General features: G+C 35.5%; 2 protein-coding genes across 2 annotated transcripts; one reads left to right on the top strand and one right to left on the bottom strand.

Annotated features, from left to right (window-relative positions):
- Positions 1 to 4,834: 4,834 nt before the first annotated feature.
- LOC114365613 (multiple C2 and transmembrane domain-containing protein) lies at positions 4,835 to 14,935 on the top strand. Its single transcript, XM_028322229.1, has 14 exons — positions 4,835 to 5,596; positions 5,891 to 6,032; positions 6,407 to 6,543; positions 6,710 to 6,850; positions 7,198 to 7,384; positions 9,156 to 9,334; positions 9,654 to 9,858; positions 10,446 to 10,591; positions 10,955 to 11,106; positions 11,211 to 11,266; positions 11,404 to 11,510; positions 11,983 to 12,092; positions 13,782 to 13,879; positions 14,645 to 14,935. The coding sequence occupies exons 1-14, from the start codon at positions 5,154 to 5,156 to the stop codon at positions 14,705 to 14,707; spliced, it is 2,166 nt and encodes a 721-aa protein (XP_028178030.1). The 5' UTR covers positions 4,835 to 5,153; the 3' UTR covers positions 14,708 to 14,935.
- An 885-nt stretch (positions 14,936 to 15,820) lies between these two features.
- black (glutamate decarboxylase-like protein black) lies at positions 15,821 to 23,599 on the bottom strand. Its single transcript, XM_028322236.1, has 4 exons — positions 23,245 to 23,599; positions 22,782 to 23,069; positions 17,635 to 18,002; positions 15,821 to 16,646 (listed from the first exon to the last, which is right to left on the bottom strand). Exons 1-4 carry the CDS (start codon positions 23,509 to 23,511, stop codon positions 16,043 to 16,045), a joined length of 1,527 nt encoding a protein of 508 aa, XP_028178037.1. The 5' UTR covers positions 23,512 to 23,599; the 3' UTR covers positions 15,821 to 16,042.
- Between the last annotated feature and the right edge of the window lie 2,762 nt (positions 23,600 to 26,361).

Here is a 26,361-nt window from a genome sequence, read left to right as displayed (position 1 = left end):
TATGATTTTACTGTAATCTATAATCATATCGGATTAAACAATGACTGAATGATGAATAATCGCATGCAATAAACAAAAATGAAAGTTTTATTATTAAACCTTGAGAGCTTAGCAGAAAAATAAATAATAACTATCTTAATATTACATGACATATCAAACATAATATTATAATTGAAAGTGAATTTATTTTATCGATAACATTGTTGCTGTCCTAGGAATTTGCAGTTACTATTTTTATAAAAGTTACTATAGCTTTATCTAACTTAAAATCAACATAAAAGGTAGTAGGTACCTACTTACCTAACGGGTTTTTTCAATGATATTGATTGTTTTGTATTTTGTTTTGCAATTTTTTGCAAAAAAACATCTGTCCTATTTTTTGTGTGATTATTTGTCTGCATATCAAAATTGTTTGTTTCCTTAATATAAATAAATAAACAAATAAATGTCACAATAACTGTAAAAAATACTAAAAATAGAATGTAGGCAGGAAGTAGCACTTGCTATATGAATTACACAGTTGAAATATTATTTTCTAGGTAGGTATTTAATTTATTTAATTTATCCGGCTGACATTTTCAGTAGTAGCTTTTAGGAAATTAGAAAGGTAAATAAGAATATCCATACTCGTAGGTACTACATACTTTTAAGTAATATAAGGCTTTTGGTATTATTCTAAAATTAATTAGAAGCAAATTATTTTTGATTTCCTTTCGTAAATTTTATTTTAATATTCTCTTTCGACTATTTCAGAAAAAAAATAAGCAAAAATATTTTTTTATTAAAAAATACTTATCAAAAAGTGGGTGTCGAGGTGAGATAAACATGTCTGCTGTGCTTCGACTCGGTGGTAGGGTGTTATGAACGAGAACGTTCTGCTATTTCCAACTGTTTCCAGCTTGGCCGCTGAAAGCAGCCCATCTGATCGACCGCCAACTTGTAGCACCAGCTTGGCGAACTGGCTAACCACGAGCCTGCTGACCCCCGAACGTCGTACTTCATCCGTTTTACTTATGCGACCGGACGGCTAAAACTTCAATACCGCGATGCAGGTTTGATGGGTGACTCAGCCTGTTTACGCTGCGTAGCGTGTATCACGCGGGACAACGCACGCCACTATAGCAATAGGAGATTCCTTGAATTCAATAGGAAACCTAAACTTTTCTAAAATTATTCACTAAAATTCAACCTTAGATATTTTAAAAAGGAATCAAAAAGAAATAAAACATGTATAGTTTGGTACGGTACAAGTATTAATAAATAATTTTGGAGGCTATATTCAAACTTAGTCCAACCTTTGACAGGTGATACGCTTACCACCAAAACAAAAAATAATGTTATTATAAAAAGATCAAAAAGTGGGTGTCGAGGTGAGATAAACATGTCTGCTTTGCTTCGACTCGGTGGTAGGGTGTTATGAACGAGAACGTTCTGCTGTTTCCAGCTGTTTCCAGCTTGGCCGCTGAAAGCAGCCCATCTGATCGACCGCCAACTTATAGCACCAGCTTGGCGAACTGGCTTACCACGAGCCTGCTGACCCCCGAACGTCGTACTTCACCCGTTATACTTATGCGACCGGACAGCTAAAACTTCAATACCGCGATGCAGGTTTGAAGGGTGACTCAGCCTGTTTACGCTGCGTAGCGTGTGCTCGTACTTGTATCACGCGAGACAACGCACGCCAATACCCAGCGTTTAGGAGATTCTTTGAGTTGTTTATAAGAAACACCATCTTTTGTTATTTTTATTTTATTATTCAGTATGATTTAAGCTTGGAACAATTAAAGAAGAATTAAAGTAGAAAAAAACATGACAGTAGGTATAGTAGGTATGAGGTAAATAAAATAATTTCGGAGGAAATATTATATTTAAAGTTAATCAGTAAGCATGACGTGACTTACTACCAAAACATTTTTTTTTAAATTTTGTTGTAGATAATATATTTTGTATTTAAAAAAAGACAAAAAGTGGGTGTCGAGGTGAGATTAACATGTCTGCTTTGCTTCGACTCGGTGGTAGGGTGTTATGAACGACAACGTTCTGCCATTTGCACTCCACAATTTGTTTAACTGCCAACTTATAGCACCAGCTTGGCGAACTGGCTTACCACGAGACTGCTGACCCCCGAGAGTGATACTTTAACTATTTTACTTATGCGACCGGACGGCTAAAACTTCACTACCGCGATGCAAGTTTGAAGTGTGACTCACGCTTGCTTGCGTCGCGCAACTTGTATTCGTATCATAGGATAGCTCAGCGCAGTTTGTGCTATTGCTAATATCACTTACAGAGAAATTCTTCGAGTTACATTAATAAAAAAATTGGAAACCTAATTCCTAATCCCAACTTCCCAACTAATATTATAAATGCGAAAGTAACTCTGTCTGTCTGTCTGTCTGTTACGCTTTCCCGCTTAAACCTCGCAACCGATTTTGATGAAATTTGGCATAGAGATAGTTTGAGTCCCGGGAAAGAACATAGGATAGTTTTTATCCCGGTTTTTGAAACAGGGACGCGCGCGATAAAGTTTTTCTGTGACAGACAAAATTCCACGCGGGCGAAGCCGCGGGCGGAAAGCTAGTTTAAAATATTTTGAGTTAAATAAAGCTTGGAACTCCTAAAAAGGAACAAAATAAAAATATCAATAAAATGATGCGTTTATGTGGCAGATAATCATCTATACTATTATTATAAATGCGAAAGTAACTCTGTCTGTCTGTCTTGCTTTCACGCCTAAACCACTGAACCGATATTGATGAAATTTGGCATAGAGATAGTTTGAGTCTCAGAAAAGGATATAGGATAGTTTTTATCCCTGTTTTTTAAACAGGGACGCGCGCAATAAAATGTTTCTATGACAGACAAAATTCCACGCGGGCGAAGCCGCGGGCGGAAAGTTAGTGTAATAATTTCGGAGGAATGCTTCCTTTTCTTATATTATATATTATAAATAATTAGGTAATTTAGAAATTGACTTAAACTAATTATTAGAGATGGGCCGACTAGTCGCCGACTAGTCGGGAAAGCCGACTATTCGGCGTCATTTATAGTCGGCCGATTAGTGACGACTATTCAGCAAAATATGCCGATTATAATCGGCGCATTACAAAATTAAATATGTGAATGAAATAAACTCATAATCACCAAGATAATTATGAGGTAGACCACGGGCGTTTATGTAAACCACTTTTGACTGCAAAAAATCAGTAAAATTGGTTCACCTGATTTAAAATTTTGGCAATCAGTCTAAATTTATATAAAGTTAAGATTAGTTAAAATTACCAGTAAATCATCAAAAATGTGTTAAGTTGATGTAATTTAAAAAAAAACCAGGGTCGTGGCCTTCCCCACCGTGGGTCACGGCATAGGCTGAGTGGAGTCCCATTGCGATGGGCATCGCTGTTGCAACAGGGTGGCACTGCTCAGTTCACTTTTTATTTCCTTGTAATATTTATTTGCTATTTCTGTCTTCTTTCCGTATACTTTCTTTGTTCTCTGAGTGAAATAAATATTTCGTTCTTTCTTCTTCGACACTTTTTTTCGGGGAAAATGCATGGAATTGCATACCTATCCTGCGGGGAAGTGGTTTGGTGGAAAGATTATGTGGGGCTCCTCTCATCGGAATGATGAGGAATACCCACATAAATAACCCCCGAGATCGCCTTCGGGGGTACCCCACGCCCCCAGCTCGCTGACCATCACCGTGGAGGGTGGAGAGGAATCAGTGGGCCTAGGATGCGTGCCGCGATAAGTGCAATTTTGCCTATACATTTTGACGTCGATAAATAAGAATAATATCACGGCGCGTATCCTAGCCCAGCAGGAGCACGCAGGAGGCAATCATGTTTTCACCTCCTCTAACCCCTCCGCCGTCGAAAATTATGACTACCTTAGGTGCTTTTAGGTGATTGTAATGTTGCTTTTTATTTTTTCTCTTATTAAAGAAATCTGATTTCTCAAGAACTTATATTTATCTCTTTAGAAATCTAGATATTCATATTTCTTTGAGAAAATCTAGATATTATTCTTTGGACAAGTAGGTATTAGAATGATCGGCATTGCCGATTAGTCGGCCGACTAATCGGCAATTTGAAAACCGATTAGTCGGCTAGTCGGTTAGTCGGCAAAGACCATAGTCGGCCCATCACTACTAATTATAAATTTGTTAGTACCTAGTTATTTGAAACAAAAGACATCAAATGTTAATGACTGATTTATGAGTTTTTGTTTCAAGTTTTTTATCTTATCAACCAGAGGTAAGTCAATGTTATCAAATCACCGCGACATTGTAGTGAGGGGAAGTCCGAATAAAAAATAAAAAGCGTATTAAAAAATATAATCAATATTTCAAAAACTAAAGCTGAGTTGCACCACCTAACTTTAACGGTAACTACGACGATAACCGGTGCTTTTGTATGGAGTTTGACAGATTCTTGATGTTTGTCAAAGTTAAAGTAAGATGGTGCAACCCAGCCTAACACTAGAGCACAAACTAAAAGTAAGAAAATGGTTTTGGCCGATGACGACGCGAGTGTATAGTGATAAAAAAGTTAAGTTAAGAAAGTAAGTAGATAAAAAGTCGATGTTTATGCTATTTTACATTTAGCGCAGTGTTTATTTTTTGTCATGGGTAAGACGGATACAGGTAAATATAATAATAAAATAATGTACATTTCATTTACCTGCCCCACAGTCACCATCCTACACCCCATTTAAGCGAGTTCCCTAACTAAAAAAAATTGTTCGGATGAGCTAGCATGCGGCATGTAAATAAATAGTGCCTATTTAGACTATGGAACCTTAAATTAACTCGGTTGTATATTATTATGAGTCACCATGATGAGTACGATAATATTTTACGACAATCACAATAAATCCTATGTTTTTTGCTCTTGCAGTTTCAACCCTATTGACTTTGCGATAAGACGAAAATAAATCCATAAATGTATGTATTACATTCGCTAAAATCATCAGCCACGCAATATTTAGACGATTACTTTATAGATAATCACTGCGGATATACATAGCATGGACAAAATAATCAATAACCAAACAACGATAAGATAATGTCAGTTTACTGTTCGCCATTTGGAAATAGAAGTCCATGAAGTTACAATAGTGATTATTGTGAAAATACATTTGCAAAGGCGAAAATGGTTGATGAGGTTAAACCTGACAATAATGTAAGAAGACATATCTTCAGGCTGCACGAGAGAATACAAAATAAGTACATTGAAATGCAGAAGAAATTGGAAAAATCCCGATCAGTAGGATCAATATCAAATTTGAGTGATGATTTTAGTTACAAAGAGTCAATATATTCTAGTGAATTAGATATCAGAGAGACAGAAGATGAAGTGTTTCGGTGTGAAAGTTCATACGTGACACAAACTGTAACTGTAGAAGAAATCCGCAGAAGTAGTGCTATTCCTCACGAAATTGAGTACATTGAAGCTACATTTGCAGAAATCGAAAATGAAAGTTCAGTTACAGAACATGATGAAGAAGAAATATTGGAAGACAAATCCTTGGAAAAGCCTGGACGAAATTATATCGAAATACATAAGAGTAACTCCAGTGTCGGGAGCATGGAATCGTAAGTAAAGATATAAAAAAAAAGGTTTTCGTAACTTAAGTAAAGTTATTAAAATAAAAATCGCGTTGATAGCTTAGTATCTTGAGTGCAAAGATTGCTGGATTTACAATACCCAGTTGTCTAATCGTTAATCTTACTTTAAAAGTTACTAGTACTTGTCCGATACATCAGTTTGCGCATCTGATAGATAAAATTTAAGTGGAATTGTATTCAAAAGTGAAAAAATAAAGGGTTTTTTTCATACTATGACAATACATTTAAGTAAGTATTATGATTATACTAAAAATGTTTTAGATTGAATGAAATTGGTAAAGACAAAGAAATTCATCCTCACCGGACAATTCGACAAAGAATCAATTCACGTCTCAATGCTGCCAAAGAAAAAAGGAAAAGGGAAGAGAAAGAAAAAGTAATAAAGGAAAATTTGAAAAAAGAGGTAATTCTTATAAACAGTTACTTATCCAAAAATTTGTACAATAATACTCGTAGATCTAATGAAACACAAAGCTTCTGACGTGTGCATCGCCTGGCGCGAACGCAGGTAGCCTCATTTTTTGATGCAATTTTAACAGTTGTAAATTGTGAATTTGTGATAGCTAAAAGATTTAAATTACAAAGGCATAGACAGATACCTACTGAATTAGCTCCTGTCCTGTACTATTGAGTTTATGAGCAAAATGATTGTATCAGAAAAACTTGGTAAAATGTGTTAGAATTATTGCAAGTATCTTCTTGGCCGAAATCCCGATAATATTTTAGTGATATATTTTGAAAAAATGATTTTATTATTATTATTGGATATAATTTCAGTTAATGCTAAACACAAAACAAGAAATCAAAATTAACAGAAAAAACAAACTGGCGACTGTGAGCGTAGCTTTAATAGAAGCGACTGGACTCGAGGGCACAGCTGACGAAAAGTCACGTCTTCTAAATTGCAGACTTAGGTAAGACTACAATTACAATTAGTAAATATGGGTGTAAATTCTTTCGTTTCGTTCGTTCGTTTTCGAAAAAACTCAATAGTAGTCCTACATTAAAATAATAATAATTTATGTGGCTAGTAAAATTCATACAAGGATTATTTTTCATTTTTTAGTTTTGTTGTTACAGGTTAGGTCCCGAAAAAGTAAAAACTAAAACCATCAAATCAAATAAGTCAGTAGTGAAATGGCAGGAGCTATTCAACATCAACATGTATGACGATCTCATGCTCGAAGTTTCAGTGTTTGACAAAGACACTTTCATAGGCAGGTAACCAAAACTGTTCAGTTAATTTTATTTATATTTAGTACAGTCATCGGCACTTTAGAATAAACATTTCTTGTTCCAAATCGGATACAGTCACGAACTATTCGTGACACCCAAAGTAGCCTAAAAGTTCGCAACACGTCTTTGTTACAATTGGAATAAAGTGTGTTGTCAACTATTTGGTCACTTTGGGTGTCACGGACTATTTGACGCTGACTGTACAACCACATAAGATGCCAAAAGCTCCAAAATTACTAAGGAGATAATTTATTATTTGCCTCTAGTAAAAGTCATAAACATCACTTTATACTCAAACTACTCTTTTCTTATAAATTTTCCGCATTTTCCAGACACATGCTAGATTTATCCGACGTAGAAAGGGAAAAGACGCATAAAATGCGATTAGATCTGGAAGGCAGCGATATAACTGGCGTACAGATATTTATACTGCTCACTATCTCTGGCATATCCTCGCATAATTCTCTGTGGGAAATCGAAGATCTGGAGTCGAGAAAGAATTTGCATAGACAGAGAGATGTACGTATCCAAACTTTATTACACTTACTGATACAGAGTAGGAGGTACCTACCTATCTATATTCAAAATATGCGAATAAACTCTTTGAGCTTTTATAAACTAAGTACTAGTGATGGGCCGACTATGGTCTTTGCCGACTAACCGACTAGCCGACTAATCGGTTTTCAAATTACCGATTAGTCGGCCGACTAATCGGCAATGCCGATCATTCTAATACCTACTTGTCCACAGAATAATATCTAGATTTTCTCAAAGAAATATGAATATCTAGATTTCTAAAGAGATAAATATAAGTTCTTGAGAAATCAGATTTCTTTAATAAGAGAAAAAATAAAAAGCAACATTACAATCACCTAAAAGCACCTAAGGTAGTCATAATTTTCGACGGCGGAGGGGTTAGAGGAGGTGAAAACATGATTGCCTCCTGCGTGCTCCTGCTGGGCTAGGATACGCGCCGTGATATTATTCTTATTTATCGACGTCAAAATGTATAGGCAAAATTGCACTTATCGCGGCACGCATCCTAGGCCCACTGATTCCTCTCCACCCTCCACGGTGATGGTCAGCGAGCTGGGGGCGTGGGGTACCCCCGAAGGCGATCTCGGGGGTTATTTATGTGGGTATTCCTCATCATTCCGATGAGAGGAGCCCCACATAATCTTTCCACCAAACCACTTCCCCGCAGGATAGGTATGCAATTCCATGCATTTTCCCCGAAAAAAAGTGTCGAAGAAGAAAGAACGAAATATTTATTTCACTCAGAGAACAAAGAAAGTATACGGAAAGAAGACAGAAATAGCAAATAAATATTACAAGGAAATAAAAAGTGAACTGAGCAGTGCCACCCTGTTGCAACAGCGATGCCCATCGCAATGGGACTCCACTCAGCCTATGCCGTGACCCACGGTGGGGAAGGCCACGACCCTGGTTTTTTTTTAAATTACATCAACTTAACACATTTTTGATGATTTACTGGTAATTTTAACTAATCTTAACTTTATATAAATTTAGACTGATTGCCAAAATTTTAAATCAGGTGAACCAATTTTACTGATTTTTTGCAGTCAAAAGTGGTTTACATAAACGCCCGTGGTCTACCTCATAATTATCTTGGTGATTATGAGTTTATTTCATTCACATATTTAATTTTGTAATGCGCCGATTATAATCGGCATATTTTGCTGAATAGTCGTCACTAATCGGCCGACTATAAATGACGCCGAATAGTCGGCTTTCCCGACTAGTCGGCGACTAGTCGGCCCATCTCTACTAAGTACTTATCATAATGAATACTTATGGCAAGATACAAAATTATTTTATGAATATTATAATGATTTTTCATTGGAATGATTGCTTTTGGAAATCTAAATTATAATCAGGTTACTTGAATAAGAACTTTATAATTGCAAAGAATTTTTTAGGAGCTTTTAAGGTTTAAGTTGAATAATTTTGATTACTAACCGACCACTATAATTATTCTGATTTTACCACATTCACCACTTGCCACATTGTGGTCAAATACCTGCCTTGTTATGCATAAAAAAAAACATTATTTCATTGATTCTGAAACAGAGGTGGAATTGTGTAAAGCAATCGTAATCATTTGACAGTTCATAACGTACGATAAAGTCAGTTAAACAAAGCGTTTGACAGAATAATCGTACGTTATGAACTCTCAAATGATTACGATTGCTTTGCACAATTCCACCTCAGATGTATTGAACCCTATATCGTATAACCATCATTATGACCTAATTATGTCATGTTTCAGTCATGGTATAGCTTAGAAGGCGACTTTTCTGATGTGGGTCGCCTTTTAGTCATAGTCTATGGAGCCAAAGGCCTGATATCGCAAGAATGCTACTGTGTCCTGAAATTGGGCAACGAAAGACTACAGACTCACACGGAATACAAAACTTACGACCCTAACTGGATGAAGTTGTTCACATTGTAAGATATTACAATAATATTTATTGCGTCATCATCATCATCAGATCATTTCAGTCTCAACTACAGAAATACGACCCACTCCAATTTACCAGAAGCAAATGGAGGATTTGGCCAACCTATTTAGTCGCCTCTTACAATATAGCCGGGAAAATTAGTGGTGGGCTTTACCACTCTGCTTCCACCACACGACTAACACGAATTCATTAAGTAATATTCATTAAAATGTAATATTGTTATGGATGGGCAAAAATAACTAAGCATGCGCCATCAACCATTTTTTCCATGTTGAAGTTAGTCAATCATTATTATTTTCTTTCAGTGATCTGAATGATATTACATCAATACTAGAAGTGACAGTGTATGAAGAAAAAAAGTCTGAAGAAGTCGGCAAAGTCTCAATACCTCTTCTAAAAATACACAGCGGAGAAAAGGTGTGGTACGCACTCAAAGACAGCAATCAAAGAGACAGGGCTAAAGGTCAAAACCCTAGGATATTGCTAGAAATGTGTTCTTCGTGGAATTTGGTAAGTTATAAAAGTCTTTACTCACATTCCCGAGAATCTTCTCTGAGGGCATTTGTGTAGGCGTCTGATTCATTGAAGCAGAACATTGAGCCTACAAAAATATATTTGCGTATTTTACGAATAAAGATTTATTAAGGCAGTCGTCAGTTTTGGGTTCGAATCTCGAAAGGAAAAAATTAAATGTTTGGTGCTTCGACTGAGAGTTATTTGAAAATACAAAGCAGGGCAAAGTGCACGCAGCAACCTACCTATTTGATTTTACCCTATTTATCAGTCTCGAGCAATTAACGAAATAATCCCATTTTTTATTTCCGGTATCTTAAGTAAAGTGATTGTCAGACCAAACATTTAGGATGACTTGCACCATCTTACTTTAACAGTAACATACATATAACATTAACCGGTGTTTTTTGTTTAGAACTTTAGTATTTGACAGAATTTTGACGTTTGTTAAAGTTAAAGTATGATGGTGCAATCCAGCCGTTTGTTTTCTAATTAGTTGATTTTTTTCCTCTCATTATAATAATGGTACCAAATCTCTTCCTTTCCTAATAAAACTCAATACAATAACGTTACTAAAATTACAGCTGAAAGCATCGCTACGAGTTATAAATCCCAAGGAAGCATACCTCTTAGAAACCGAAGAAAAGTTGGACAGACGAGTATTCGCAAGGAACCTGTCAAGAGCGAAGGCCGTCATAAAATGGACTTTAGACGCCCTGAAAGTAATCAAGTAAGTAATTTCCAGTCCTAAGTGTATTCCTGCCATGTTCATTTCTTTACCAAATAATTTTACTAAAAGCCTCCCGATATTGAAATGAATGATTGACTGAGCCTACATTGATTTTTACTTTAAGAGTGCTTTTCCAAGAGCACCCAATATAAACTGGGTTCTTTTTGACGTTAAAGAAAAATATTTATTCCGGCCGAAAAACATGATAGGTAATGGATTTTAAATAATCTTTACCTATTCTCATAATAATATCATTATGTAATAATGTATGATTATGGTCAGGACTAAAATGATTATTTATTATACATCTATGGGTTTTTTTGTAGTTTTACTTGTAATTATTTAAAAAATCTAACATTACAGAACGTGTTTTGAGTGGGAATCAAGGAAATCCAATGCCATAGCATTGTTTATTTGGACTATATTCTGCTGGAACTTCAGGGTGTGGATGACCCCTTTGCTCCTTCTGATACCTTTCGTAAAATATAGACCACAAAAATACTATCTAGTCAATTGTAAGTACTATGCTAATAGTTTACTTTATTACTTGCACGTAATATATAAGTTAATTTGATCTACATCTACGATATGTAATCTTTATAGCCGATTTATTTTTCAGGGAGAAAATATTTTCTAAAAGGACCTAAAGTAGTTGAAATCGTCAAACTTGAAAAGGTAAAATACTTAAACCTACGCTTACAATGAAATAAATAAAAATGACAAATATTTTTCGATTTAGACCAATAGGGATTTGGCACTTATGAATGTTGACCTAAATACAAGTTACAGACCAATATATTTTATGTTTCTAGGAAGAAAAGTCGTCGTTGATACAAAAGTTGAACAGCTTACAGGAAATGATACAGTCCGTACAAAATGGTATTGGAAAAGTCGCGAGCCTTGGGGAGAGTATTAAAAAGTAAATAATGTTTTATTAACTTCTAAGTTGACCGACTTTTTTGAAAGTTCTACAAATTGATTTGGTCTAAAAACGGAGGTTTGACCTTTACATTTTCATGTTATAATAATAAGGCCTCAAGACGATACTATAATAAGATTATTATTACGATTTGCAGTAATAGAATTATTCCTAACATTGACGATGATTTCAATATTTTTTTATCTCAAATACATCATCATCATCATTTCAGCCACAGGACGTCCACTGCTGAACATAGGCCTCCCCCAATGACTTCCACATCGCACGGTTGGTAGTGGCCTGCATCTAGCGCCTTCCTGCTACCTTTATCAGGTCGTCGGTCCACCTTGTGGGTGGACGTCTCACGCTGCGTTTTCCGCAATCTCAAATACAATACAGTAAAATAAGATTAGTGGTAGGTGCTTTTAATAAAATTGCTCTGAAATTTATATTTTTAATTCACTTGTTTCAGTTTATGTAACTTCACGGTACCTTACGTGAGTTTCCTGGCAATATTCTTTATTCTGATGATATCGCTGTTCATGTTTATAATACCGCTTAAATACATCTTCATTGGCTGGGGTAAGTTCTTAATCCATTAACTTATTTTAATAATTTACTTTAAACCGGAATTTTCTTATCAATATTATGTAATAACTGGACATTTAAACAATTTGTGATACTGAAAGGATAATCCGTTTAAATTAATGGCGTCATTGAGTTATGTCACAATTTTAGCAAAATGTGCCTCTATTAAGTAGATACTGAAATATCACAAAAACCTAATAGCAAGCAAGTTTAGTAGAAAAATAAAGTTTAAGTCATAACAGTCACGGAGTGTGCTCAATGCACACAATTTATCATTAATAGAGTTAATGTTTTCCATGACCCATTGACATCTTATTCGCCCTTATAATCAATATTAAATTATAGTCCTACCATGACTGTTGATAACTTAATAACCACAACATTAAGAATGATACAAAAGTATTTGTTTGAAGCGCGATATTTGATTTCAACAGTTATACTCATATTAATAAGTACACTAATAGCACTAATTTGTATGGCCTAACTAAATAAATGAAATACTTACCTACAGCTGCGATAGTAAGTCAGTCAACCTGTATGTTTATTTATAAGTAGGTATGTACTGGCACAATAGGTGCAACCCCCTGAACTAATTTTATAAATTTTGATAATATAGATCAGTGGTTCTTAACCGGTGGTCCGCGGACCACTGGTGGTCCCTGGAAGCATTTCTAGTGGTCCACGAAGTGCACTTGCACACCTTGGTCAAAACCACTTTTAACTGATTTTTGCAGTCAAACTGGTTTTGACCGATTATGAGGTGGTCTCTGACAAGATAGAAATTTGGTAAAATGGTCCCTCATGACTTAAAGGTTAAGAACCACTGATATAGATAGAGATTGTACACAGAGTACAGGAGACGTAAATTCTATTAATTAATAACAATTTTAATGATACAAAAAGCGAAAAACCTTACTATTAATCCATTCTAAACATTTTTCTTAACAAGAAAGAAGTCTATAACAATTATGAACCTAATATTTTATGAAAAATGTTTTATACAACGTAAAATAACATCAGCCCTGAAAAATATTAATAAGTCTTCATTGTATTGGATCCTCGATGAAATGAAAACTCAATCCCCGACATTTATAAAAGAAAATGAAAATCGAAAGACTTATCGCATTACGTTCTAAGTACCGGAAAGTGTATTTAAAAAATAATATAAAAAAAGATACAATATTTATGAGTAATATGTGATGTCTACTGAGAATTTTGCTGTTCCTATCCGATTGTAATAAAATATGTAGGTATGATATAATCCTTTATTTTCTATAGCTATCTACAAGTTTTTTCTGTGCCACATTCGGGCTATGTTGCACCATCTTACTTAATTAACTATAACTAACGGCAAAAGTCTGTCAAACTCCATCCAAAAAAACACGGGTTAAGGTTCGACCAAACCAACGCGTGCAGCAATGGCGATCGCGATGTCGATGGCGATACTACTGAACTATTTTCTACTGATCGCCATCGCCATTGCCATTGTGCACGCATGCTGATCGCGTTGGTTTAGCCGAACCCTTATAGTTAAAGAAAGGTGGTGCAACTCAGCCTTAGTCAATAAAAATTAATAAGTCATTGAAAAACCACCCTTATTCCAACGAATTAAGACGTTAATGCACCGTAATCTGCCAAATAATTACATAACAAGCCTTTACCTGGTTATAAATTTGTCTCCAGGTATACACAAGTTTACAAGGAAGATCCTGCGACCGAACAGAATACCAAACAGCGAGATATTGGATTTGCTCTCCCGAGTGCCGGACGATGAGACGTTGGTAAGAACCTTTGTAATTGTTGAGTCAGCAGTATTGCAGTAGATAAGTATAACTTACAGATATACTCGTAGTTTCCAAATGTCAGTTAGTTCCGCTATGCACCAGTTCCGCAATGCACCGGTTCCGCAATGCACCAGTTCCGCAGTGCACCAGTTCCCCTATGCACCACTCTTAAAATATTATACCTGCGAAAAGGTATGCCATGGCAATGTACCACATTATTTGTAGTGCATAGCGGAACTAACTAAAGAACTACCCCTTCAAATAAGACACAGGGAAGCTGTTGTTGTTACTGTGCAATTCGTGAAGAGCAATATCTTGAGATGAAAATACTTACCTACATCAATCTCACCACAGCTTTTGATAAGCTTATTTTTAAAGAGTTGCACCACCTAACTTTAACGGTAACTATGACGATAATCAGTGCATTTTTAAAGGAATTTGACAGATTTTTGACGTTTGTCAAAGTCAAAGTAAGATGGTGCAACCCAGCCTTAGGCTGAGTTGCACCACCTAACTTTGACCGTAACTTTGACGATAACCGGTGTATTTTGTATGGAGTTTGACTTTTTGACACGTTTTTCAAAGTTAAAGTAAGATGGTGCAACCCAGCCTTAATGACTCAAAACATACCTATGTACCTACTCTATACAACATCATTTAAAAGTATAAAAAAAATACTTACCGAATTGAGAACCTCCTTCTCTAAAAATAAAGCATTCTGTTAAATTTCATAAAAATTTAATCCTTCCGTTCTTATTCCAGCTTGATTGTGAAGAATTACCATTGGAAATTACTCCCGAAGAAGATGAGACTAAAATATCGTAGTTAGTTATGTGTAATGTATAAAAGTTTTATTATTTTACCGTAAGTGATATCAGATCTGTTAATATAAAAATATGTAAGTATACCTAGTGTATTAACGATATATTTAATAACGACTTTATAAAGATTTTCTTTTAACTAATACTTTATGTAAGCGGCCAAAATAATAGATATTAAGAAATGAACATGGTACTTAAGTAATAAGATAGCTAATTGAAATGCCAGGACAATATTTTTTTACAATAATATTTTAAATCCATTGTTGACTTGTGTATTAAATTAATTACTTGTTAAACGGTCTAATTACTTTAATTTAAATAATGTCACTTTCACTCTATTTTCAGAAGTCTTACCAACCATGAAACTTCTTTAATGTCATCTACGTGACCTATAAAGTTTTTTTGAAAACTTTAACAGCACTAATCAATCATTACACGCTATGTGCGTTTGTTTTGCAATATCGAAATGTCACTTTAGACTTGTTGGTATTGAGTGCATTACCCATTCATTCAAAGCCTAAACATATTCCCCAAGGCCCGCTACATCCCTTATTACAGCTGCACCGCATATTGATGGATGAACGGCACTAATCCGACTCGGTTAGTTTGCATCCCACATGTTAACAGGGGAGCGATCCGTCTGCCGGTGATCGATGCAATATTGCACCTGGGTTTCTATACAGCTTAAAGTGGACAAACAACGGGTTAGTATCAAATACAACGAGAATCAAAACTTAGGCTGAGTTGCACCACCTATAACTATAATAACTTTAATGATAACCAGTGCTTTTTGTATGGAGTTTGACAGATTTTTGACGTTTGTTAAATATAAGTAAGATGGTGCGACCCAGACTTAACATTCAAAGAACTACGACTAAATTACTTTGTTATTCATAGATAAAGAGTACTTAAGGGAATTTACTGGACAATTCAGCTGTCTTCATCGTTCATCATACAGACTCTGTAGCCATGTTCCCTCTATGGAACTCTTTTCTGAAAATTTTTATAGGCTTGAGACCTTAGTGTGTTTGAATATTGAAAACCTGCCTCCATTTAACAGGGTTTTAATATTAAAATTACAAGGGACACATTGAAATTTTAAACAAAACAATACGCAATATACATCGTTTATTTTGGTATCACAATAAAACTTTAAACATAAAACTATCACTGGGCAATAAACCAACAGTGGTTAATGTTGTGCGTTAACATCTAGCCTAAAATGCTATCATAAACATCACAAACGTAAACTAAACTGCTATTTGTAATACAAATGTTAATTTACACATAAATTATTTATATAAAATAGTTATGTTATAATCACAGTGCTGCCGATATTTTAAACAACGATATCCTTGCCGAGCCTTTCGAATTCGTTGGCGAAGTAGACCATATCCTTGTGGTCCAACGCAGAGTTTTGGAAAACGATGCGGAAGAAGTTCACGAGGTCACCTTGTGGCTGGTACGTGACCATCATGCTTCCTTCCTTTATCATTCGCTCTTTAATCTTCGGCGCGACCTTGTGGAGCCTTTCTTTAAAGTCGGAGTCGTTTTCGCAGCCGCGCAGACAAGGGGGCACGTACCAAAACATAATATTAGTGCATTCAGGATTTTCCAAGACCAGTTTGAACCCGTCTCTTTGCCGAATGTGCTCTAGGAAATAGCTTGCATTGTCGAAAAGAGTGTCGATGTGTTTTTCGAATCCATCAGATCCTTTCGCCTTCCACATAAACCAGAATTTCAGGACGTCCGCGCGTCTTCCGCACTGGATATGCTTGTCTCCCGTATCGTAACTGGTGTCGTAGAATTTATCCTTCTGGAAGAGGTACTTGGCTTCTGATGAGTGCCCATGCTTCAGGATGTCCTTGTGCTTAATTAAGAAGGTGGAGCACTGTTGCGGAGCGGCCAGCAATTTGTGCGGGTTCCACGTCACCGAGTCGGCCCTGGAAGTTTAAATTGCAAGATAATTTTGCTACCTTCACATTCTGTATAACCTACATTAGTTAACAATGCACTTTATAGCAACTTGTGCTATGCATCGATCTATCCATCAAAAATAATAACGGCGATAGGTACGTGACTACCTATTCACTTAACTAATTTACGTAGCTACATCAAATCCTTAGTTAACGTATTGAGATTAATTTCAATTTAAGTATAGACGCAAAAGGACAATAATTACATAATAAGGCCTTAATATAAAGGCATATACATAGTTTTATATAAATAATTTATATTTTATAGATAAGAAGTGATGACCAAGGTAAATACTTTCAAGGATGTTTTTCGCAATATTCAAGACGCGTTATCGTTCGCAGTTTATACAATAATCGATTCAATCATGGTTATTAGGAACCATGTTTCAAATAATGTTTAAGCGAAAATAAAAGACAATGCAAAATTTTAAAATGTTATCAATGATTCTTGACAAAGTTATTTCAATTATTAAGATTGAATCATAAATAATAAAATACACGGGTTGGAAAAAGTCACTTCCGAAACGAACATTTGATAAAAATAAACAGTTTGCCACCGCGTATCTCTTTAATTCCCTTTACTAACTTTATTAGGGTTTCTCAATCTAGGGTTCATGGACCGAGAGAAGTCTATGGATTAATTAAGTATTATACCTATCTATTGTATGCATTTAAGTCCTCGCAGTTATGAAAAACGAATGGAACTATAAAAGGCACGAATGGAAACTCAGAAGTCGTTCTTAGTGCTTTTCCAAAATTTTTACGTAATTATTTCAAATAAGTAGATCTAATTCCAAATTCATTTATCAAATGCCGAGAACAATTAACTTCTAAAGGAGGCAGATGCTAACACCACGAGTGTATTAAGTGTTTTAGAACTTACTATTTAGATGGTACACATGCACAGAATCTCAATGGATTTCTTCACTAATGCGAAAAAAAAGTTTCTACTCACATTTCGATTCCATTCAATAGATGTCTGTGTTTCCTTGACATCAAAGCACCGCCTCCCCAAGCAGCGTCGACATGCAGCCACAGATTATACTTCTTGCAGAGTGCTGCAATTGGCACCAAAGGGTCAAACGCTCCAAACACAGTAGTGCCAGAAGTGGCCGTCACCATGAATGGGGTCGCTCCATCTTCTATGGCTTCATTGATCTTCTGTTCCAAATCTGTCACGTCCATCTTTCCGTATTTGTCAGCTTTGACGAGAACGCAGTTGTCGTTGCCGATGCCCATGAAAGCTGACATCTTGGGTGTGGAGTAGTGGGCTAGTTCTGACGTGAAGAGCACCAGTCTTGGGACAGCGTATACGCCTTTGCTCTGTAATTGAAAATGAAGAATTAAAAACCTCTGCTTGATGAGCTTGACTGATTGGGTTTTTATTGGTGGTCAAGCTGTACCTAGATCCTGGCTACACAGGAGTAGCAGCGATGGGAACGAGAGGAGGGTATAGTCCCGTTGATTAACTAGTATGGTTGTGAGGTAAAATCACGCGGATTGATTTAAGTGTCACAGAGCTGACAATAAATAGGATCTCGTAACATAAAAGTTTTGCAGGTTAATTTCCTACATAACAAATTAAAACGATTGCATTTTAATTTGTTGTAAATATGTTTAGAATAATATCACACAGTGGTAAGTGAAAGTGCTGTCTACAGCTTGTGTCCTAGAACTTTGCGTTACAATTGATAGTGGCAGTAGATGATGAAAATACACTATGAAATGACATCAGGCAAAAAGGCCTTTGACTATTGAAAGTCAAGGCACTTCGAAACAGTTCACCAAAACTTATTTCTCTATCCGTTATTTCGACCGCCAAAGCTTTCATAGAGTACAAGATACCGTAAAACGATTATCATAAACACCATTCCAAAGCAAGAACATTGAGCATCCAAGAACATAATTACAATTTGATCACAACTTACTTCAAATGAAAATCACGAAATAGAACTCCAAGAAATGTAGGTATTCCGTTTGCCATTAACTTAAACAATCGCTTTGTTTACATAATAATGAGTTCGTCGATCTGTTTTGCACGAGCCTTGGGAAAAGGTCGTAAGTAACGGGTAGCACAAGGTAGTAATTGAGTTACAATTAAGTGCTGTGATCAGTCTTTAGTGATTTGTGTATTTAAGTGCAACTGACGGAATTGAATCGATTAAGCCGGACGAATTATTTTGAGATACATTGTGTCAAGGTCTGATAGGTATTCAGCCGGTTAATTAAGTTTTAACTGGTTTTAGCAATGTTTGTTTATTTTAAAAGAGTGCATCCTAATGTCAAATTATTTCCGGCAATATACATAGGGTAGGGGTACCTACTTGATTTTGAATAATGAAATGAAGATGATTTTCTAAGGCTGGGTTGCACCATCTTACTTTAACCTTGCCAAACGTCAAAAATCTTTCAAAAACATCGGTATCGGTATCGGTATCGGTATCGGTATCGGTATCGCTACCGTCAATATAGCCAATAATAAAATAATTAATGAAATGCTATACATGAAGATAAACAATGGGTGTACTTTATGAACACATTTTCCTGTCACTGACTTCTGCAGTCAATTAGCATAACTGGATAATTACATAAACGTACGTGTCACATCCGATCTACACGCACATTGCGGAACTAATTATGAATTCGATTACATAGTGAAGTTATTACATTGAATTATGCATTTGTGGGTCAAGGTCAAAAGGCTTTTATGTAAAATAATGTTTATGCGAGATGCGATAGGCTATTGTAATGAATTGACGTCAAATTTTGGGTGTCTTTACAATGAAGTACTACTGGAAGTAGAGAAACATTGTAAGTAATGTAATATTTAATTATGTAGATTGCAAGATTAAGGTATACATAAAATATACATCGAGCTGGCTGGTAAATTATGTCCGATCCAAAAAAAAGGACGTCGGATTCTTAATGTTTTATGCATTTTATTACGTTGCAGAATTTTAATGAAGACAAAGTAGACTTTATTAGAGGTTTCATTGGACATAAAAATCGATGAAACCTTTTCATCTTTATGAGATCACAATGAATCTAACACCACAGGACTAAAATTCTTGACGATATTTTAGATTGACCGTTACATTTCTAAAAATCCTTTTGCAATATGAATCTGTCAAGACACTTAAAAAATATTTCATGTGGTAACTTTCAGGTAGTGCATGGCAGTTGCGGGCAATGAATTGATTTACTGATTAGAAGATAAGCCTTAGGAGCTAAGCCACGTGAAGCTTTCATTTTGATCGAACTATGTTACTTGGCCCGTAAGAAACAAAACATTACATTGTTTAAAATAAGATTCAGTACTTAAATAAAGTTTTAGCCCTGAAATCGATCCTTTCAGAAGAAATTCTAATCAAATTGAAGCCTGAATTGAATAAAGATGCTGCATAGAATAAATTCCAACAATCACCAAGGTTTACTCCAAACGGCGCGTGCACGCGATTATAAAACGACAACAAAACGGGGTTAAGGTGATCCAACGGCTTCCTCAAATTCCTTAAGATCTTTTAAGATCTAAATCTGCACAGATCTTGATTGTAAAACACGAAGGGTATTTGTGGAGGTCGAGGGAGCTTTGCAGGACATAAAATTCATTTTATTGCACACCATACAAAACTGATCGGCATAATTTAGCTGTATTATCGCTATGAAGCGATCTCTTCCAGACTAACCAAGATTTTTTTTAAATACAAAGGTAAGGTGGTTGTTGATTAAATCTTGATTTTAAGTTCTAATAATAGTCATGTCATCCGAAAAGGACATTAAACCTTTGTGCCAAATTTGGCACACCCAAAAAATTTTTGACCGACAAAAAATTTAAGATTTTCCTCAAGGGAGACCCTTATTATTTTTTGTGTTACGATTTCTTATAATATGCAGATTGCATATAATTATGGTATAATAATCGCATTAGTTACGAGTACTATGAACTCTTGGGACTCTTAAGTCGACTTCTTGAGAGCTGATAGACGTTCAAATAATTTTATGTTTGCTGTCACTCATAATAATTGTTCATACGTAAGTACCTACCTAATGTAACTACCTTCGAGTATCCAGTAGATTAACAAATAAATAAATAAATGCAGTTATAAAGATTCTCCAAAAATGAAATAAAAATTACTGAAGGTTTTTGATTCTTAATTTAGGTCTAAGATATAGTTTGAAGTAGAAGAAAAAGGACTTTGATAAAATATTTCACAATATCTAAAGATAAATTATATCACTTAAACAAACTGTGTCAAAATCAAATGTCAATAAGTACAGCCCTTCGTTGCAATAGTCTACTTTGATCCTACCTATTATAATTTACTATAGTTTTCATCTAATTAACTTTAACTTCGGGCAAAAGCTAGTAAAATTATAATTCTGCAGATTCTTGCAGTAAGCAAAAGATACCAAGAGATGCTTATTCCAGGTCAAGCAAAACATTTTGTGGAGATTATACAATTGAAACTAAGATTGACCTGTCTCACAAGAAAGATTAAATGCACATCAATAGACAATGTGGTGTCGATTTTTATCAAAATTGTAACCAGTTGCTGAAAAAATAAAGACTAGAATTGTGAACATCATCTAGTGATGTTCAAGTTCAACACCTCTAATCTCCGTGTTGTCGACAGCGCCTACTACGTTAAAGCTCTGAAAATTTTCAAACTTAGCTATGATTTTCAATTTCGGTTGTGTTGAAATCCTCAAGGTAAAGCTATCAAACAATGTAAAATGAAATACAGGTCTGATATAAGCGTTTCCCAATTTAAACCATCATCGTCATCAACAGCCCTATTACAGTCCACTGCTGGACTATGAGCCTCCTTCACTATAGTGGAGGGTTTTGCTATAATCCCCACGCTTGGCAGGCGGGTTGGAGATCACAGTTTAAAAATTGATGTTTTTCAGAGAGCGCTGCTGCCCGTTCTCTGTTTGATGTGTAGTCCCTAAGTCGCCTCTTACGACACCCGTGGGAAGAGTAGGAGTCAATTTCAACGCCAACTGACATACCTATTCCTGGTGGAATTCCCACAAATCTACCCTAAGATAAGTCCTCTCCACTCCAAGTTTCCTAATTCCAACTGCTAACTGATAAACCTCCTCACGGTATTCCTAGAGTATTTCGTCGGACTTAGGGCGATTAACTAAATGCCTAACCTAAATCCATCTCGATAAAAATATTATTATTAGTGTCCAACCACAACGCGTAACGACTAGGTCCGGGCAAAAACTACGCGAACTAAGATTATGATTGGGGTTCATACAAGGATAAGCATTAAGGAGAAATCGAAATTTACCATTTGACGAATGATTCAGGTAATTACTACCTTCTAATGCACAGATCAACATCGCGACGTCAGACTATACTTTTAATGCAAAATAGTGCCTATTAGAAGAGCATAAGATACCGCAGTGTTTAGGTTAATGTTCTGTCGTCCATACATCCTTAAACATTTGGAGGAAACTGCTCTCTCAAGATCCAGTTCTCGCCAATTATACCATAACTCATGCACCATGAATCATGGATCGGATGAACTCGATTGTCCAAAAAAGGAGCATTAAAATCAAGTTTGTAATATGGACTTTACCAACTTCACTCGAATTCAGCGACAATAATTTCCTCGTCAAAGTAAAATTAAATATAATGTTACCGTATTCAATGACGCACGTTAATTTACAATTAATTTAATTTAACGCAACATTGTTCCCAGTCGTTTCCCATGACAAATTTCAGTGCTTGTAACGTTAAATTAAAATTTAATTTAATCATTAATAGAATGTGTATTAAAATATTATTTATATATTTTTGTTACAGCTATGTACTCGTATGTGTAGCCACGAAAGTTCTGTTAAGTAATTAATGCATGGTTGTTTCTTTCTTTAAAATCAATCCAATGTTAAAAATGCATTTAAATCCTAATATGTACCTAATTGATTCAAACCAACAAATTCAATTAGCCACAGGCTTGAATCTAATATTTCTTACAAAAATGAACTCCAAAAACAAAACAAAACAATCCAACACCTTTGCACACGGAAAATCATTACGCACGAATTACTTGCATTTCCTGCGATAAGTACAAAAAGGTTAACACTGACCTTAATCTCCGGATAGAAGAAGTAGCGGCCGCAACTAATCGCGTAGCCATTAGCGATGGAGCCGCCTGGGCAAAAAATGCCATCGCCCTCCGACCAACCGACTATGGACCTCATCTCCCGAAGGATCTCCTCTTCCATGAGGGTAAAGACTGGGGCCACTTCATAAGTGTAAACGCTCGGGTTCAGAGCATCGGTCAGCCATTGCCCGATCAGGCCGTACGGGTCCACTGAAGAGAAAAGCTGGTTCACGAAGTATGGGTGCGCGGTGTTCACGGAGTAACGAGCTACCTGTGGATAATTGAAGGTAACTTTTGATTGTTTGACTTTGAGCGTTAGAAATAGAATAAAATTTTAAAAAACTAGCTTAAATTAGAATGTCTTTAAAGAAGTCACTAAATTGGAAATAAATCTGAGATATTGCAGCATCATGAATATTTTTCACTAACGCATTAATTCCACTTACATCGGCCATGACCCCCAGCAGCTCATCATGAGACATCGGTCCATCCCTCGGCTTCAAATCTATCGCTTTCTTGATATCCTCGGGCACGGTCCACTCCACCACCTTTGAAGTTCTCGACGACCTTCCGAACACCACCCTTTCCATCAGCAAATCCACAGCTCTCCGAAGGAAATCTTCATGTTTCGACCGATCAAAGAGCGACTTGAACAGTCCATCATCGCCTCTCTCTTCCCCAACTGGAAGGATTAGGTCCGAATCAGCTGGCATGTTTCACTTCACTTATTTGAATTCAAAAAGTTTTAATTCATTAGTTTTTTTCTACTGCCTCAACGGCTGGCCGCGACCGAAGCTCCAAGCCTTTGCCCGCTCATACATAGCGTAGCCTTCTTAAATACTTAGGTACGCCGACGTCAGTGACTGACTAAGGTTATTATAGCCGCTCTAGTAAATTGAAAATAAATAGATCTCGAATTTTATATTTAATTGTTTGGGTAAATATTTTTAATCTTGTACAAACATACACTTAAAAGAGGATAAGCTGTCCTGATTATAAAGTAAATTGCTGAAAGTGAAAAGTACTTAAGTTTAAGAGTGATTATCGAAATGTAATTTAAGATAAGTATGCCATTAACGACCTAATAAGTAATATCTTTTTACGAAGAGTAAGTACTTTCTTCCTCAATGTATTCTTCCATTATTTTAGTCCTGCCTTAGTGCTTTGTTAGTAGATACATTTCGGTAGGTACATTATTATTTTGTTACCTGATTCTCCATTGAAACACCCATAAAAAGGGTTAATTTACCTACTAGATACAACCTACATTGATAACTACTATTAACCATAGGTACTGGAGTTTCAAAGCCAAAGTCTTTTGCAAAAAAATATCCTCAAGAATTACAGTGGCGTGAACTATAATAGGTAAGTAGAGGTCTAAATCGAAAAGTTGAAGACACTTTAGCTACTTATTATTGAGCTACTGGGAAAAATGACACGTCAGACCAGTGTAAAACTATAGCGTTAAAACAATACTTTTACCAAGGAACTAAGTATAATTATCGCAAAAGCCCCTGACTCCTGAGTTACTATAAGTGCGTACGTCGGAACTGATACCAATTCCTTAATTTCACATTTGTTTCCTTTCTTCATCGCCTTGACAGTTACTTTTTGCCGGCCACAGTTAATCGAGACCTTTGTACTTGATTGATCAACTGCGAATAAAACAAAAACCAACCTGAGGCTAATTGAAATTAAGTGTGGCGGTATTATTGATATTAAATGAGCGCGTATTAATACCAATTAAGAACCTACTTTTACATGTAATAAATAAATTACATAAGTCGCTTACCCGAATTCCGAAGCTATGTAGAGTTTGCTTGACAGTGTTTTCTGATGGATGTAATTTAATAAAGTATTGTATGTATTAAATAAGCAAGCTTTTACTTGCTGAAAAAATAAATTAGACATCTGTTAAGTACACTTAAAACGCTAAAATAATAATACATATTTTGACGAGTTTTCTATTTAGAGAATAATTAGACCTGGGGTAAAATCAAGGTTAACGAGTTTTTGTCACAAATCAATCGAGGATCAGATCCCTACCTAGTATCCTTCTAGGTATAGATATTATGTAGGTAGGTACTTACATACTTCCAAATTAGGTAGTAATTAGATTTGAAATTTGTTTAAGGGATTTTTTTTTTTAGAAAAGTCCGTGGTTTGTCCAAAAAAAAGTCTCCACATTGATTTTGCAGAATTGACAAGCGTTTACCTAAAAACAAGTGGATCCACTTTATCCCTAAAAGTTTTCTTTCCTCAACTTTCCTGTAATTACTTAGTCACATTTAGTGATCAAACTGATGAGGAAGCCCTGAAAATTCCATGACGTTACACTTACTTAGTTACCTAAGTACAAATGTAGAAGCGTTATAATAATAATCGGAATATTAATATATTCCTAAGCTAAATAAATTTCTGACTAAGTAAGTTGTTAAATCGAGAAGGGATTTCACCAATTTATGAGTACCTACCTACTTACAGTCACCTGAAAATCAGACTCTTTTTTTGTTGCAGTCTGCGGTCACACTGAAGTACCGTGTTACCTATTATAGAAACTAACCGTTTCGTCACCAGCAATTCTACCTGCTACGAAATAAGGAATTTCCCCAATACATTTTGAACTTTAATTAAATTACGCAGAAAAGGCTTTATTTATTTGTATTTATTACTTAGAACTGAACTGTCAGATCTAAACTTTAGGAATTTTGTGGTCATGGTCATAATCTATGTAATTTACCTATTGAGTTACCTAGACACACATAGGACCTATGTCATAGGTAGATGGAAATCTATGATATTGAACTGCTTAAGCTATGTGAAGTTACGCACTGACAAAAAAGGTAAGCAAAATTTACCTGTTTGATCTATTTTTTTCAAAGATTTTGATTGTTTTAGATCACCAGATAAAATGTTATGTGCAAATACTGTAGTTGCTGATAGGCACTTATTGTGTCCACTGAAGCAAGAGCTAATCTTGTGTTTGTTACCAAAAACACTTTTCTTTTTCAGCTAAATAGGTACCTAATAAGTAGAATAGGTAAAAATACAGTTTATTTATCAGTTGATTAGAATGTATTGCGCAGTTCAAGACCTGAAAGGACCTAAATAGTTCCTGTAATAAAAACGGCATCAAAATAAAACTGACTCGAACTGTTGTTAAACTTGTTAATCAATTGACATTGAATTGGCTGATTCCTCAATCAAGTCACCCCACTTTTATTCGCTATTTATTTCATTAGCATCTAGTGCGTTACAAAAATAAATTAGTTCCGCCATGATGACAAAAGGCTTGGTTAAAATGTTTTCTTTTTCATTCTATAAGTAAATGAAATTTGATAAATAACACATAACTAACGGCTAAGAACTATTAATAGCGATGCAGGACATGGAATTATAATCAATCATACAAAAAATGTCTGATTTAAATACTTATGTAAATCAAAAATCTATTTTTTACATTCGGGATGTATGAAATTGCTCATTCATCACCCTTATTCTGTGCCGTGGCCGGCGTTTACCCGTGGTCCCCCCAACATGTCCCCCTGGTGGGTCCACGGGTA

The sequence above is a fragment of the Ostrinia furnacalis genome, unplaced genomic scaffold (genome assembly GCF_004193835.3).
Source record: "Ostrinia furnacalis isolate ACB-3 unplaced genomic scaffold, ASM419383v2 OfSCF7604, whole genome shotgun sequence".
In the NCBI taxonomy this organism is placed as follows: Eukaryota; Metazoa; Arthropoda; class Insecta; order Lepidoptera; family Crambidae; genus Ostrinia; species Ostrinia furnacalis.
The sequence above is the reverse complement of the archived record's forward strand: the minus strand, read 5'-3'. Positions and strand labels throughout refer to the sequence as shown.